The 13,039-nt window shown below is 39.3% G+C and overlaps 1 protein-coding gene across 3 annotated transcripts in view; it reads left to right on the top strand.

Moving 5' to 3' along the window:
- The window catches only part of FRAS1 (Fraser extracellular matrix complex subunit 1), a 460,024-nt gene that overhangs the window by 339,417 nt on the left and 107,568 nt on the right, over positions 1–13,039 (top strand). For all 3 annotated transcript variants that reach the window (XM_083177073.1, XM_083177084.1, XM_083177093.1), the window contains 2 exons: positions 6,496–6,636; positions 7,946–8,086. In XM_083177073.1, the coding sequence (XP_083033199.1) occupies positions 6,496–6,636; positions 7,946–8,086 (282 nt within the window). The remainder of the gene's footprint in view (positions 1–6,495; positions 6,637–7,945; positions 8,087–13,039) is intronic.

The raw sequence follows: 13,039 nt of genomic DNA on the forward strand, positions 1-13,039 counted from the left end.
TATCCATTAAACTTTATGCCGTTGAAGTTTCTCTCCTGAGTGTAAATGCTTAGCTTGAGGATCCTACCAACCCAATGTCCAGATTAGCAATGGGGCCGATGTAACTATATTTATATGCCTCTACATAAAATAAGCCAATAATCCTAGTACATCGGTGATTACAAACTGCTTAACTGGCACACAGTCAAAATAGGGTTTCTAGTTTTGTGAAGTGGTCAAAAATGATAAAAATTTTCTATTTAGAGATAAAGTGGGGCTGACAGTATACATGCCCACAAGGTCACAGCTTCTTCTGCTTCCTGGTATAGGCCCCTATTCAGCCCACAAAGCCATTAATCAAGTTTTGCTGAATGATAATAACATGTAGCTGTAACAGTGGTTATTGAGTTATTGATGCATGTTATTACAGTATTGCTGATTGGATGTCTCGGAAGGACAATCCTGCTATTGAATACTGTTAATGGACTTCAGAGGAGCGAGGTTAAATTCTTGACAACAAGGAAGAGCCATAGACAAGCCATGATGATAAATAATACAAACAACTCTTCAAAAATATATTCATCCCATTAAATAATAAACTGTTCACATCATCAAAATAATACAGGAAAAGGGAATACAGGAAAAAAACAAACATCAATTCTAACATTGCACCAGTACATAGTTCCCCACATTACCTAAGTATAAATTGGGATGAGGGTAGAGGCATGGCCATATCATAGGTGGCATCACCACACCCCCAGAAGGTGTGACATCATCACCAATTGTTTGTAGGAAACTGACAATGAAATGATGAAAATAGCATTAAAAATCTAAACACAACCATAGAGAATTTTCATCATACAAACCAAATAGTCTTAACATGCAGAAGAGTGAACAATCAAGATCTAACCATTCATGCTCACACGCAGTAGGTCTGTAAATGCCTACTGTATACACATTATAATCTACAGAAATGGACTTCTGATTGTGGTTTGCACAGTGTGTATAGTATTGTTATCTTTACATGCCAACACAGTCACACAATATGATTCACAGAGCTATTTAATTCTGGTTCTCACCTGTACAATACTGACAGCCTGTCAGTGACAGGCACTAGGAAGAGAGGGCTATTCCCATGCTAACTGTGTTAGCCAAGTCTGTCTATGACACACTGATGAAATATTGCAGACATAATCTGTTGTAGTCATTCAGAGAATGCACCTGGCCCTTAATAGATGTTGATGATGTACAATCTGTATTGAGTAAGCACCTATTGTGGTAATGACTTTGCAGCTGGACTCCTATCCCGACTACAGCTGTTAACGTATCTCTCTCTACTCCTGGTTTTATGGTGGCTCGGAAGGTTTTCATGTCCCATGTTGATTTCATTTACACACGGGAGGAGAATTTGTGCAACCAAGATAAATGAGTTTGACTTACTTGCAGATAATGTGTGTATACAGCCACCACAGGTGCTTGTCCTTAATGAGCCGTCACAGATGTTGGATTCATTTGCTGAAAAAAGCTGTTAGAGGATATACCAATTTGTTAAAATTACCCAAAAAGACAGCTAGCATGAGAGTTCATAGTCCTTACCACAGGGTGTTATTCAGACCTGATCGCATGACTGCAAATTCACAGCGCGAGCGTATATCACATGAGTACCAATCTTAGCGCGCATACGCGATAGCATCCTACTACTTTTTTAATGGCCATGCGGAAGGTGATTGACAGGAGGAAGGCATTTGTGGGTGTCAGCCTTGCACAGGCATTTGAAGTGTGTGTCATCAGGTCCAGCCTTGATCCTCATGTTTCTATCACACCAGTTGTGTAAATCCTTGTTTATGCACAGATTGCACACATTGAGACAATCATTGGATGGTAAATGAGTTGTGAATGGATTTGCAGCTGATCGGAGGCCTGCAATATTTCCGCAGGCCATTCGAGGCTTGCACCAGACTGAGCAGTGGCTAATCGCAGTGTGGTCGCAGCATGCTGCTAAAATGCGCCACCTACTGTACACAGTCCCTATTACTCATCACAATAATGTTGGGGCAAAAATCTGTATTTAACCCACATTACTATACATAGCCACAGTTCTCTCAAACGTGATATACAGAACAGCTCTCAAAAAAGCATAAGGCTATTACGATTATGCTGTATCAGTAGCCAGATGGACATTTTGTTGCCAGTTAAGGGATTCATCCACACTGGCCTATACATTTAATAACATGAAGAATTGTGAATTAATAACAGGTTGAGTCACCCATATAAAAAAGTCTGGTATTCAATATATTCTGAAAACCAATTTTGTTTACAAGATTTTGACACCTTTGCATGCTGATGAGTCAACCCTTTGTTGAGGGCCAAGTGAATTTGTCAACATTGGTGTGAAAATTTCCAAGCAAACATTTTTATTCAGCATAATGACCTGTAATGTTTACCTTATGTAGGAAATATAATCTTTTTTTACACAGCATTTTTTATTTAAATTCATATAAGAAATGTGAGTGACGCTGCCATTTTTAACGAATATTTTGAACATCTCTCACAGATGTTGGCATTCAAAGGGTTAATTTACACAATATATTTTCAAGCACAAAATGATTAAAAAAATATTGTGCAAAGTTATGCTGTATATGAAACATAAATGCATTTCGTGTTTATACTTGGGTCCCTTCCTAAAGATATGTCATTGTGGTATGCAATAATGCCAAATACCCTAAAAATCCAAAACACTAGTTTAGATATGAGAGAATCACCTTGTAACTTAAAAACAAAGCAGGCTGAAACGGGTGTGGATTATTAGACAGTGTTTATATAGAGGGTCAATAGGTCTACCTCAAAACGTTGACATGCAATAGATCGACAGGATCAAAAGCTCCACAGGGTAACAAGGTTGATATGGCAAATGTTGACCCATTCACTGTCTATCTAGACACTATAGATCTGTTAACCGAAACCAGGCTGAAATATGTCATTGTTGTTAAATTAACAGCAGGGCTGTGCATGTAGTGCAGTTGCACCATGTAGTACAGAGCACCATGCTCTGTGGGCAGCACCGTCGCAGTATTGCTGCTGCAGAGCAACCCATAGTGTTGTTTGGATGGCACGCTCACTGCAGCTTGTACAGCCCATCCGAGCTTCCGGAACATGCTCTGGAAATTGATGTTCTTCCCAGTGACTGGCAGCCCTGTCCCGTTGGCATGATGTCATTACATCATGTGTTTAGGAAGAGTTGCTGACATAGAAACATATAACATTGATGGCAGATAAGAACCACTTGGCCCATGTAATGTATTTTAGGATTGTGGGGGGAAACCGGAGTACCTGGAAGAAACCCACACAAGTACGGAGAGAACATACAAACCATTACACCATCCATACTACCCCAAAGGTATAGAGCACTGTAAAGCTCTGTTATGCTGCGGACTGTCAAAGGCTTGGAACATGAAAAATAGGTTTTATGTGGTAGCATCCCTAGAATTGTTGATAGACTATTACTGGTATATAATGTACCAACTAATGACCTCTATTTAAAGCTAACCCTATTATGAAAGACACAGTAAAATAGAGACATACAAAATCTTTGATGGGTTTTATGGTGAGGCACTCCCTAAACCTATTTTGGCTTTATAATGCCTCCCCTTTTTTGGTGGTGGCACAATACAGGCATGTAAGCCACATAACTTTGGTAGGGACACAATGAACATCCAAATTTGACCCGGGTTATAGCCTGGTTGTGGCTTGGTGTGTTTGGGTCCCTTAACTCAACCCGGTTTTACAGGGTTGGACAGAGGACACAGATTGAAAGGGTAACCCAGGTCATCTGCCTCAGGTCCTGTTAACAGCATAGGAAGAGCTGGATCCCCGGTGCTTGTCTCCTCCCAAAACCAGCAGAATACACCAGGGAATAACCCATGTCAGAGTCATGGTGTGAAGGGGGTCTGTCCTTAGCCCTGACCCGCATTGGAAATCTGTTCCAAATCTGGGTCGGACCCTTGATCTTGGTATGAAAGGAGTATACCACTAATAGCATGAACTTAGGTTAAGGGTATATATATCATAAAGGCTTACAATATGCTAATTATTATTATTAATTTTTTTTATAAATATTACATTAATTAAATTTTATTAGTTTGCAGCCACATCATTCTATAGCCTTCTCTAAGTCTTTGGATGTCTGACAATCACAGCTACTTGAATTTGCATACATTTATTTACCATTCTGAGAATTAATGATGCTCCCATTTTGGGAAGGAACATGGAATTCTAGATTCACAGACATTATTACCTCCCCGGCTGACTGAAGATCCATTATTTATTAACTTCTTATTGATGACCTTTAACAACTCACTTCTTCCTTCCCCACTTCCTGCCTGTCCATGAGATAATCAGGTCATAAGCATCTCCTATATAAATATTAATGCATTTAACTGTCATCTAAATTCTCATTTCTCCCCTCCTACTCTAATATTTCCATTCATCTTTCCGTCCTTCTCATATTACTAATGCATCCTTGTATAGTTATTTTTAATAAGCTTTAGCCTATGCTTCATTCTTGTCTTCTCTCTTTCTTGTTTGTTGTAAGTATATCCCCCGAGTGCTGTAATAATATTCATATGCTGATATTTACTTAAGTACTACTGGAATCCACATTAAAGCAGTGTGTGAAATTGTACCAGTGATGCATGCTACACATTACAGAACAGATTCCTATAGAATGCAACCTTATCACATCAGGAGAGAGTGAAAATAGTTTTATTCATTGTTTCCAATACATAGTTTAAAAGCAAATGAGATCTACTGTATGCTGATTTTAATGTATTAATTTTACCAATCCATTCTGTATTCATCTATGTTTACAGATTAATTAAAAGTCATAGTATATGCGGTATGACATTATATGGTCATCTTTCTGGATAATAAGCTCATATGCTGTCTAAAAATGTTGTTTTCAACATTTAAATTAAACTTTGCTGTTGGTTGGCTGCACATGCACTTGTTACATAAACATCTTGAAGTGGTGCAGTGGACATTACAATTACATTACCATAGGAAAATGGTTAACAAAAGGGGAAGCTGGCCTATATATTACAATCTGAGTGTGTTACCCAAGCTGCTTGCTCTATACATTACATTTCCACTCATGAGAGAATACGTATAGTGACCTGAATAAATTACTATCTGCCAGATCAATAGGAAAAACCTATTTGATTTTGCTCAAAACATTCAATAAGATACAAAGGGGACAAATCAGTCATTGCTGTGATGTTTCAACACCGGCAATGGCACCTCGATTTGTTTAGGCATTGCCGGTGCGCTTAGCACAATTTGCCCTTCTAAATCACAGTCCACATGGATGGTAAAATATGAAAAAGTCTTACTAATGAATAATAAAATCATGAAAAACTCATGTTAACCATTTCCGGTGTCGGCCATTGTGTTGCCTTACTTTTTGCTTGTGTAGACCTTTTGGTAATGGCGATCTTGTGCATGTCAACGGCATGTGTGTCAGACCTAGAGAGACTGTCGACGTATCATCTGGATAATGAAAGAACAGCAGTTCAGCAGCCAATTGTTTATCTGTTTGTATTCATTCAGGTTAACCTGAAGTCTCTACCTCCCTGACAGGGAAGCGCAACCATCCTACTGGGTGGTTTGGTTTTCTTGGAGGAGAGATGGATACCCTGAATTATTATGGGGTATATTCAAGGTCACCAGCAAGGGCATTTGTATGGCGAGGATGGATGATCCTCGCCGGAAACAAGCCATCCTCGCCTTCTAACCCCCTTGCCGGCTGCTCACAGTATTCAATGTTCAAGTTTTGCCGCAAATGGAGTTAGCCGGCTACATTTTGTGGCAAGCCCCGCTGTTTTGACTCGCCATTTCCACCTCGTTGAAAAGAACCAGCGAGGTGGAAACGGCGAGGGAAGGGGACACCGTTGAAAACTCTGACGGCGAGCTATTGGCACTGCTCGCTGTCAGAAGCTCGCCGGCACCTTTGAATATACCCCTATGAAGGCACCCTTGGGACAGTCTCCACCCATAATGCATGTGTTGTATTGTAAGCTGGTGCAAAGCTTGTGCTGCCCTCATTCTGGCCATCATTTCTATTATTATTTATTATTATTATAATCATTTATTTATATGGCACCATAAGGGTTCCGCTTCGCATAACAATACATAAATGAGCAAAGAAGAAGAAAATAACAAATTACAGTGCAAGGCAATTTAGGACAAATACATCAGGGGCAGGATACTAAAGCCATTATTAGGGTGCCAGGGATATATATATATACTCTAAGAAAAGCATGTGAGAAGAGAGGGCCCTGCTTGTGGGAGCTATGCCACAGTTTGCTACAGATTTCAATAAATACAGTACCTGACCTATTTTAATGCCAATTTATTTCTTAATGTCTTTCATTTAGTTAAGTATTATTTTACTCCCACACCTCAGCCATTATTAGGTGTATTGGTTATTTGTCTGCTGATGTCATTTTTGGTTTATTGCAGAATGTGGAGAGCACTGCTTACTCTGCATTGATCCCAATGAGTGCAGCCAGTGTGAAGCCCCATTCTATCTGCTGGATGGACAATGTGTCAGTGAGTGCGGAAAACAGCATCTTGTGTCCCACTCTGATCGCAGATGCCTTGGTAAGTAAATCTTACAAACTATTATGTTTGCATATATGTCTGTAAAAAATTATGTGTTCTTATCCAGTCATGTACTGTATCTCCATCGTACCCCAGTTTTATGCCTCAGTGTACTCTGTAAATAAAGCTCCTCAGAGTAACCTCCTTTTGCAGAGATAACTGCTGGACACCTTGTGTTTGTGACACCAAATGTTGTTTGGGAAGATTTCCCAGTGATGTTGCAGTAGTTCCCACACGTGTATTACACTAGTACACACTATACATCTGTGATTCCTAAGCCCTTCCTCCAATTTGGATGTAAAAACTATCACATCAAAGCTGAAGGACTGCACGTCACTATTAATACTACACTCCACTATAACTGGTGCATTGTGTGCGTTGCTCTCAGGTCCCCAGGTTAAGAGGGGGCTCACACCCATATGCTGCACCCATGTTTAATTACTTACCTCTATGGATTCCCACTTTGTTCATGCAACAAAAATCACAAAAAATCAGTACCGAGCATTCTCAGCAGAGGTTAGTCATCGGGAACATGGCTGGTGCAAGGTGTGTGTTGCACATGTGCAGTAGACTCTTGCACAGTGCCAGAGTATACTTTGCTGTAGAAAAGCAGGGGGCCTGCGCAAAGTCTGCACATGGGCCCTTTCCTCTATTAAGCCGCACCTGAACAACACTGTTCGCCCGATTCAGAAGTGAATCTTCGGAACCCAGCGATCAGGTAAATGTCACCCCGAGCATGCAAATTCCCACCCATGTGCATGGCTGCAAATTAGTTTGCAGCCATGCACATTTGGTAAAAATTATTCACAATTACTTACCCGGTGCTGCGATGGCCGGGGGGGGGAGGACACGGCCCTCCATCCCAGCGGCCAGGGAATGCGTTACTTTTTTCAAAGGGTCACAAGCTGTCAGCCACCCTGTGAACAGCCAGCCATGGCTATCCATTGCTGTCTGTCTTCATATGGATGGCTTGCGCATGCTCCCAGCATACAGTGCACATGCACAGACGTCCGATTATCGCAGCATTCAGATCTGAATCTGGCCCTGTGTACATAGAGCAAAACCCTGGGGCTTTTTCATTTCCCATAACTGCAAGTGAACAAAAACTATTTTCTTGGCCCAAAATGTCTGCCTTCTATGACAGAACTTGGTTACATTATATAACAGAGCTATTTATATGCACATGTATTTTGCAGCAAACTCAGATATATTTTATTATAGCTTGTACTGAAAGCTTCCATTATTAGATCTACAGTAAGGTTTAACCGTATAAAGAGTAGCCAAGGTTGACAACGTTTTCTATTTATAGTCTGTCCTACTGGATGTTTGGAATGTGACAATTTCCAGCAATGCCGGTTATGTGACAAGAAGACATTTCTAAAGCATCACCACTGCGTGCCTCATTGTGGACATGGATTCTCGGGAAACAATAACAGCAGAAGATGTGAAGGTGAGGAGCTAATTCTTTACTCTTTAATAAACTCCACAGGGTAAAAAACATATTCCATGAATTCCTAAAATGACAATTCTTTTCGGGATAAGGTCTCTCATCAAAAATCTGGTATCATTTTGACATGAATATGGGAATTCCGCTGCTAGCACCAACTTCTGAACATCACAAGACCTCTAGCTTACCAATCAGATAACACCCATGTGGTCTGTTTAAAAGGTAGTGGACAGCGGCTCTCAAAGTTATTTAAATGTCCTCTGCAGTTAGTATTCATTTCCAGTTGATGGTGGGCAAACACTTTGCAAATATCAATATTTGCTGGCATATCTTGTTTATTCTGTTGCCAGTTCGAGTAGCCAAGCAAAACTGGTCATCTTAAGGGCCTACACATGGGGAGATGCTGAAGCGATGCTAGCATTATGTCAGCGCTGTGTGCTGAGCAATCTGTCAGGGCCAGTGTTCTCCGGTGAGAACACTGGCCCTGACCGATTAATATCCAGCATGCTGGATATTAATGGTCGGGCGATATCACTATGGCCCAGACACAATAGGCGATGGAGGGGCATTTTCTAAGCTATCTAGTGAGAGCCCTTAGAAAATGCCCCTAAATCAGTATGTGTAGTAGGCACCACTAGCCGTGCCGTATCGATACATCCAGGGAAAGAACTCTAGGGCAAAAAGTAAATTTTTAACTACGCTTTTTAAACCAACAATACAATGCGCAATTCTAAATTAACAATTCTTTAGAAACTTAGAACTTGATCTTTAAAATTGTATCTCATTTATTGATTTTGTTTAAGTATTAAGGGAGAAAAGGGATCACCAAATACCACCTTCTAGAAATAATATATATGATAATATTAAGTATGAGTCTAATGAGATCAGAACATTTTAAGTAAAGGAGAATAAAATATGTGACACTCGCTACGCATGTCAAGGTAGAAGTCGTATGATCAAAAAGTTTATAAAGCTATAGGAGGGTTGCCATCCCATATTCTCAGCCCATACCAAGTATTCAAAATGCAAGCTGGGTTAGGAGAAAATGCTCCAATAATTGCCGAGCTTGTTTGTAAGATTCCAGTGTGCAGAAGAAGAATGGGCAGCAAAACCAGGAACATCTGCTCTAAGATAGTTATATAAAATCATTTGTTATATTTTAGATTATTTCACTTTTTTGTTCCATGCACTGGACTAAAAGTAAGATATTAGCTGCTATGAATAGAAGGTTTATTTCATTAAATATCTATGTCTGTCTCTCTCCATTTATATACTGTAGATCCATTTTATACATAACACTTTACCCTACAGGCTACCAAAATATGGTGGTATGCCAGTGTCACCCCTAAGATATTAATAACTCTTAAAAAAAAGGTCATTATAAATTCATATTCAATCCCTTAGCATACAAAGAATTTACATTAAAAATCCATATGATCTCTGTATTTGATAAATTAGACTCTGATCCAGCATATCAATGTTGTTGACATTGTTTTTTGTCTTTACTGAGTTTAGATTATTCTTTTATTCAATAACCAACTTTTTTGTGTTCTCATATAATATATTTTGATCTGTAAAGCTGGAAAATGACAATCCCACAAGTTTTGTGTTTCTAATTTATATTGTATAGCAAAAAAAGTTATACAATTTTTCATTTACAAATGACCTGTTTTCACACAAGTGATGTCACTAGTAAGTCACTAGTGATTTCATAACACTGTAAATGACTGGCCTAATCTACTTCACAGATAAACTTGTAATTATACTTTATTATCAATTTGTAAATTCTATCAATAATACAAGCCTTTTCGTCAACTTAAACTATGTAATTTTGTGTAGTGAAAAAAGGGGCTAACTCTCTCAGCACATGTTACATCAGGACCCACCTGCGGTGCATATGGTTTTGTCCATTATAGAGAGAATTTGCCTTTGCGAGTGAACCAGAATAACCCCCATAGAGCATTGAATAAAAATATACTTTTTAAGAGGCAATGAATGATACATGAAAATAATCCTGCTATGATGTTGGTAGAGGGAACATGAAAGTACTTTATCTATATATTATTACTTATATGAGCAGTTGCCCATTGATGGTAATACCAGATAACAAAAACTTTTTTCTCCTTTTTGGAATATTTAGCCAGAATCACCCAGATCTCTGTGGTTAGACATTTCTTCAGATGTTATATTTTTCTCTATTCCAATTTTTCTAAAGGTCTTTTTGAGAAATATATCAGCAATAATATTGTTTTTAAAGTATTTCAATTTTTTTTTAATCATTACTAGGCACCTACTGTCCCCAGCCGTAAGTAAATCTTCTGTCACTATCATGGTTCTCCAATATAACAAACTGTGGGAGAGATATATCAGTCTGAAAAAGGAAAAGTGTTGGTGTTTCTGAGGGTATGGGTCTTTAGGTTGACCACAGAAGGTCGATATGGCTTAGGTTGACACCTTAAATAGGTCAGCATGCTTACGGTCGACATGGATGGAAGATGGACTGTTTTCACAAGCATTAGGTTGACAGTGTCCAGGTCGACGTTCAAAATGTTGACATGGGTTTTCCACTAGGCATGTCCAACCTGCGGCCCTCCAGCTGTTGTGAAACTATACATCCCAGCATGCCTTGCAATAGTTTTAGCATTCCCTAATAGCAATACTATCACAAGGCATGCTGGGATGTGTAGTTTCACAACAGCTGGAGGGCCGCAGGTTGGACATGCCTGGTTTAGAATGTCGACAAGGTCAACATGGGCACCATTTTGGTGCCATGCTTCGGGCATGCCCTAGTGGATGGTAGAGTTAGACACTGTCGACCTAATGCTTATGTCGACCTTCCAGCCATGTCCACCTTAAGCACGTCAACCTATTTCAGGTGTCGACCTAAGCCGTGTAGACCTTCAGTGGTCGACCCAATTCATGTCGACCCTTTCTGTGTCAACCCAACAACCATATACTGTTTCGGATTGCAAACCATCAGATTCTGGCTATCATTTTCTATAATGTACTAGATAATGGTTAAAAGATTCTGATTGTAAGCTATGGGCAATAACATCACTGTTCCTTTCAGAAGGTTTGATAAATCCCCCATATTTATATACAGTGTTTCCTAAGTACTCTCTTCTTTAATATATTTGTACGGTCTAAGTATATTCAAATCATTGTTGCCTGCCCTCCTGCATTCTGCAGGAGACTGCCTGAAATAGCAGCAATCTCCCTCTCTCCCTCATTAGTCTAGCAATCTCCCTCATTTTACCTAGCCCACATTACGTTACATTTTTTGGGAAAAAAGGAATGAGAGATAGATACATTTACATTGAATCATCAGCACCATTTCCCAGCACTTATGAACAAATGTAAATAATAATGCTGTTATGCAGTAAATGCTATTTTATATGGACAATGGTTAAATACAAATACACACCAATGTACTTTCTATTATTAATGTGTCCTGCTTTATGGGAAGGAGTTTACTCAGCCTAAAAATAAAAATAAAAATGTCATTAGAAGTAGGCCATCACTTCCAGTCTCATACGTAGTCCCACAACATCAAATATTGAGCTGTAAGAGGATCTCTGCCAGAAATGATATCCATGCAGTATATGAATGATAAAGGAACAAGTAGATGATTATGTTTCAGTTCCCAGTTTTAGATCCGCAAGTAATGAATACTGCTGCAATTAGCGTTGCCTCGTTGATGATAAAATAATGATAGATAGACAAATGTGTTCAAAGTGAACGCAAAAATATATTAAAAATTAGTGATGTCATTTAATGACATTGTTATGTTTATGTATATAATAAATCATACATGCTGTACAGGTGGATGTCATGGTACAAAAATATTCTCTGGCATCCTTACTTATGGTCAGCCAGCTGGAACGTTTTTCATATAAAATTAGTATTTCATATTGTAGAATATAATTTTATTCAAAGACTGACAGCAATGATGACCAAGCCCACATTTGTGAAAAGTACAACAGGTCTGGATTTACTATGCTCATAATTGTTTTTATTTTCTTGATCATTTAGAAAGAATTATTAATCTAGAAGAATTCAACTATGGGCTCAGTAAATACTGATTCTGGTTCACTAGCAAAGGCAAATTCCTTCTCAAATGGACAAAACCATGTGCACTGCAGGTGGGGCAGATGTAACATGTGCAGGGAGAATTAGATTTGGGTGGGGTTTTACTTCAAAGGGAGATTTATATTGCAGTGTAAAAATAAAGCAGCCAGTCTTTTCCCTGCACAGAAACAAAATAACTCAGCCAATTCTAAATCTCTCTGCACATGTTACATCTGCCCCCCCCCCCCCCCCCCCCCCCCCCTGCAGTGCACATGGTTTTGGACATTTCAGAAGGAATTTGCTTTTGCGAGAGAACCAGAATAAGGGTCTAAATTATTTTATGCCAATGGGATGCATTATGCATGTCTAGATGGACAGTCAATAGGCAGAAGGTTAACACGTGAAAAAGGTCGACATACATTAGGTCGACGTAAGCAATTTTGGAACAGTTTTGGTGTGACTTTTTCATGATATTTTTAACCGACTTGTTTATACTTTACCAACCCAGTGAGCATAGAGGGAGAACATAAGAATCCGGATTTGCTCACCATGTGAGGGGACGCAGTACACTAATACGGTGTCCATGTCGACATATGTCAGCATTGGCACCACAAAACATGAAAAACTCACCTTATCCATGTCGACCCTTTGCTTGTGTCAACATGTTGACAATGTCGACCTAATGCATGTTGACTTTTTTCATATGACGACCTTCTACCTGTCATCCAAGAGTGGTCGACCTATTGACTGTTGACTGAATGATCCACACCCTGGATTGTCTGTGCCATTTGAAAGAAGGCGAGTGCTATGGACTATTACAGAACATGGCCTAGGAGAGGAGAAAACACAGGTCTAAATCAGAAGTAGACTCTGTTTGCACTGCAGCTG

Source organism: Crinia signifera, chromosome 1 (genome assembly GCF_055691185.1).
Source record: "Crinia signifera chromosome 1, ASM5569118v1, whole genome shotgun sequence".
In the NCBI taxonomy this organism is placed as follows: domain Eukaryota; kingdom Metazoa; phylum Chordata; class Amphibia; order Anura; family Myobatrachidae; genus Crinia; species Crinia signifera.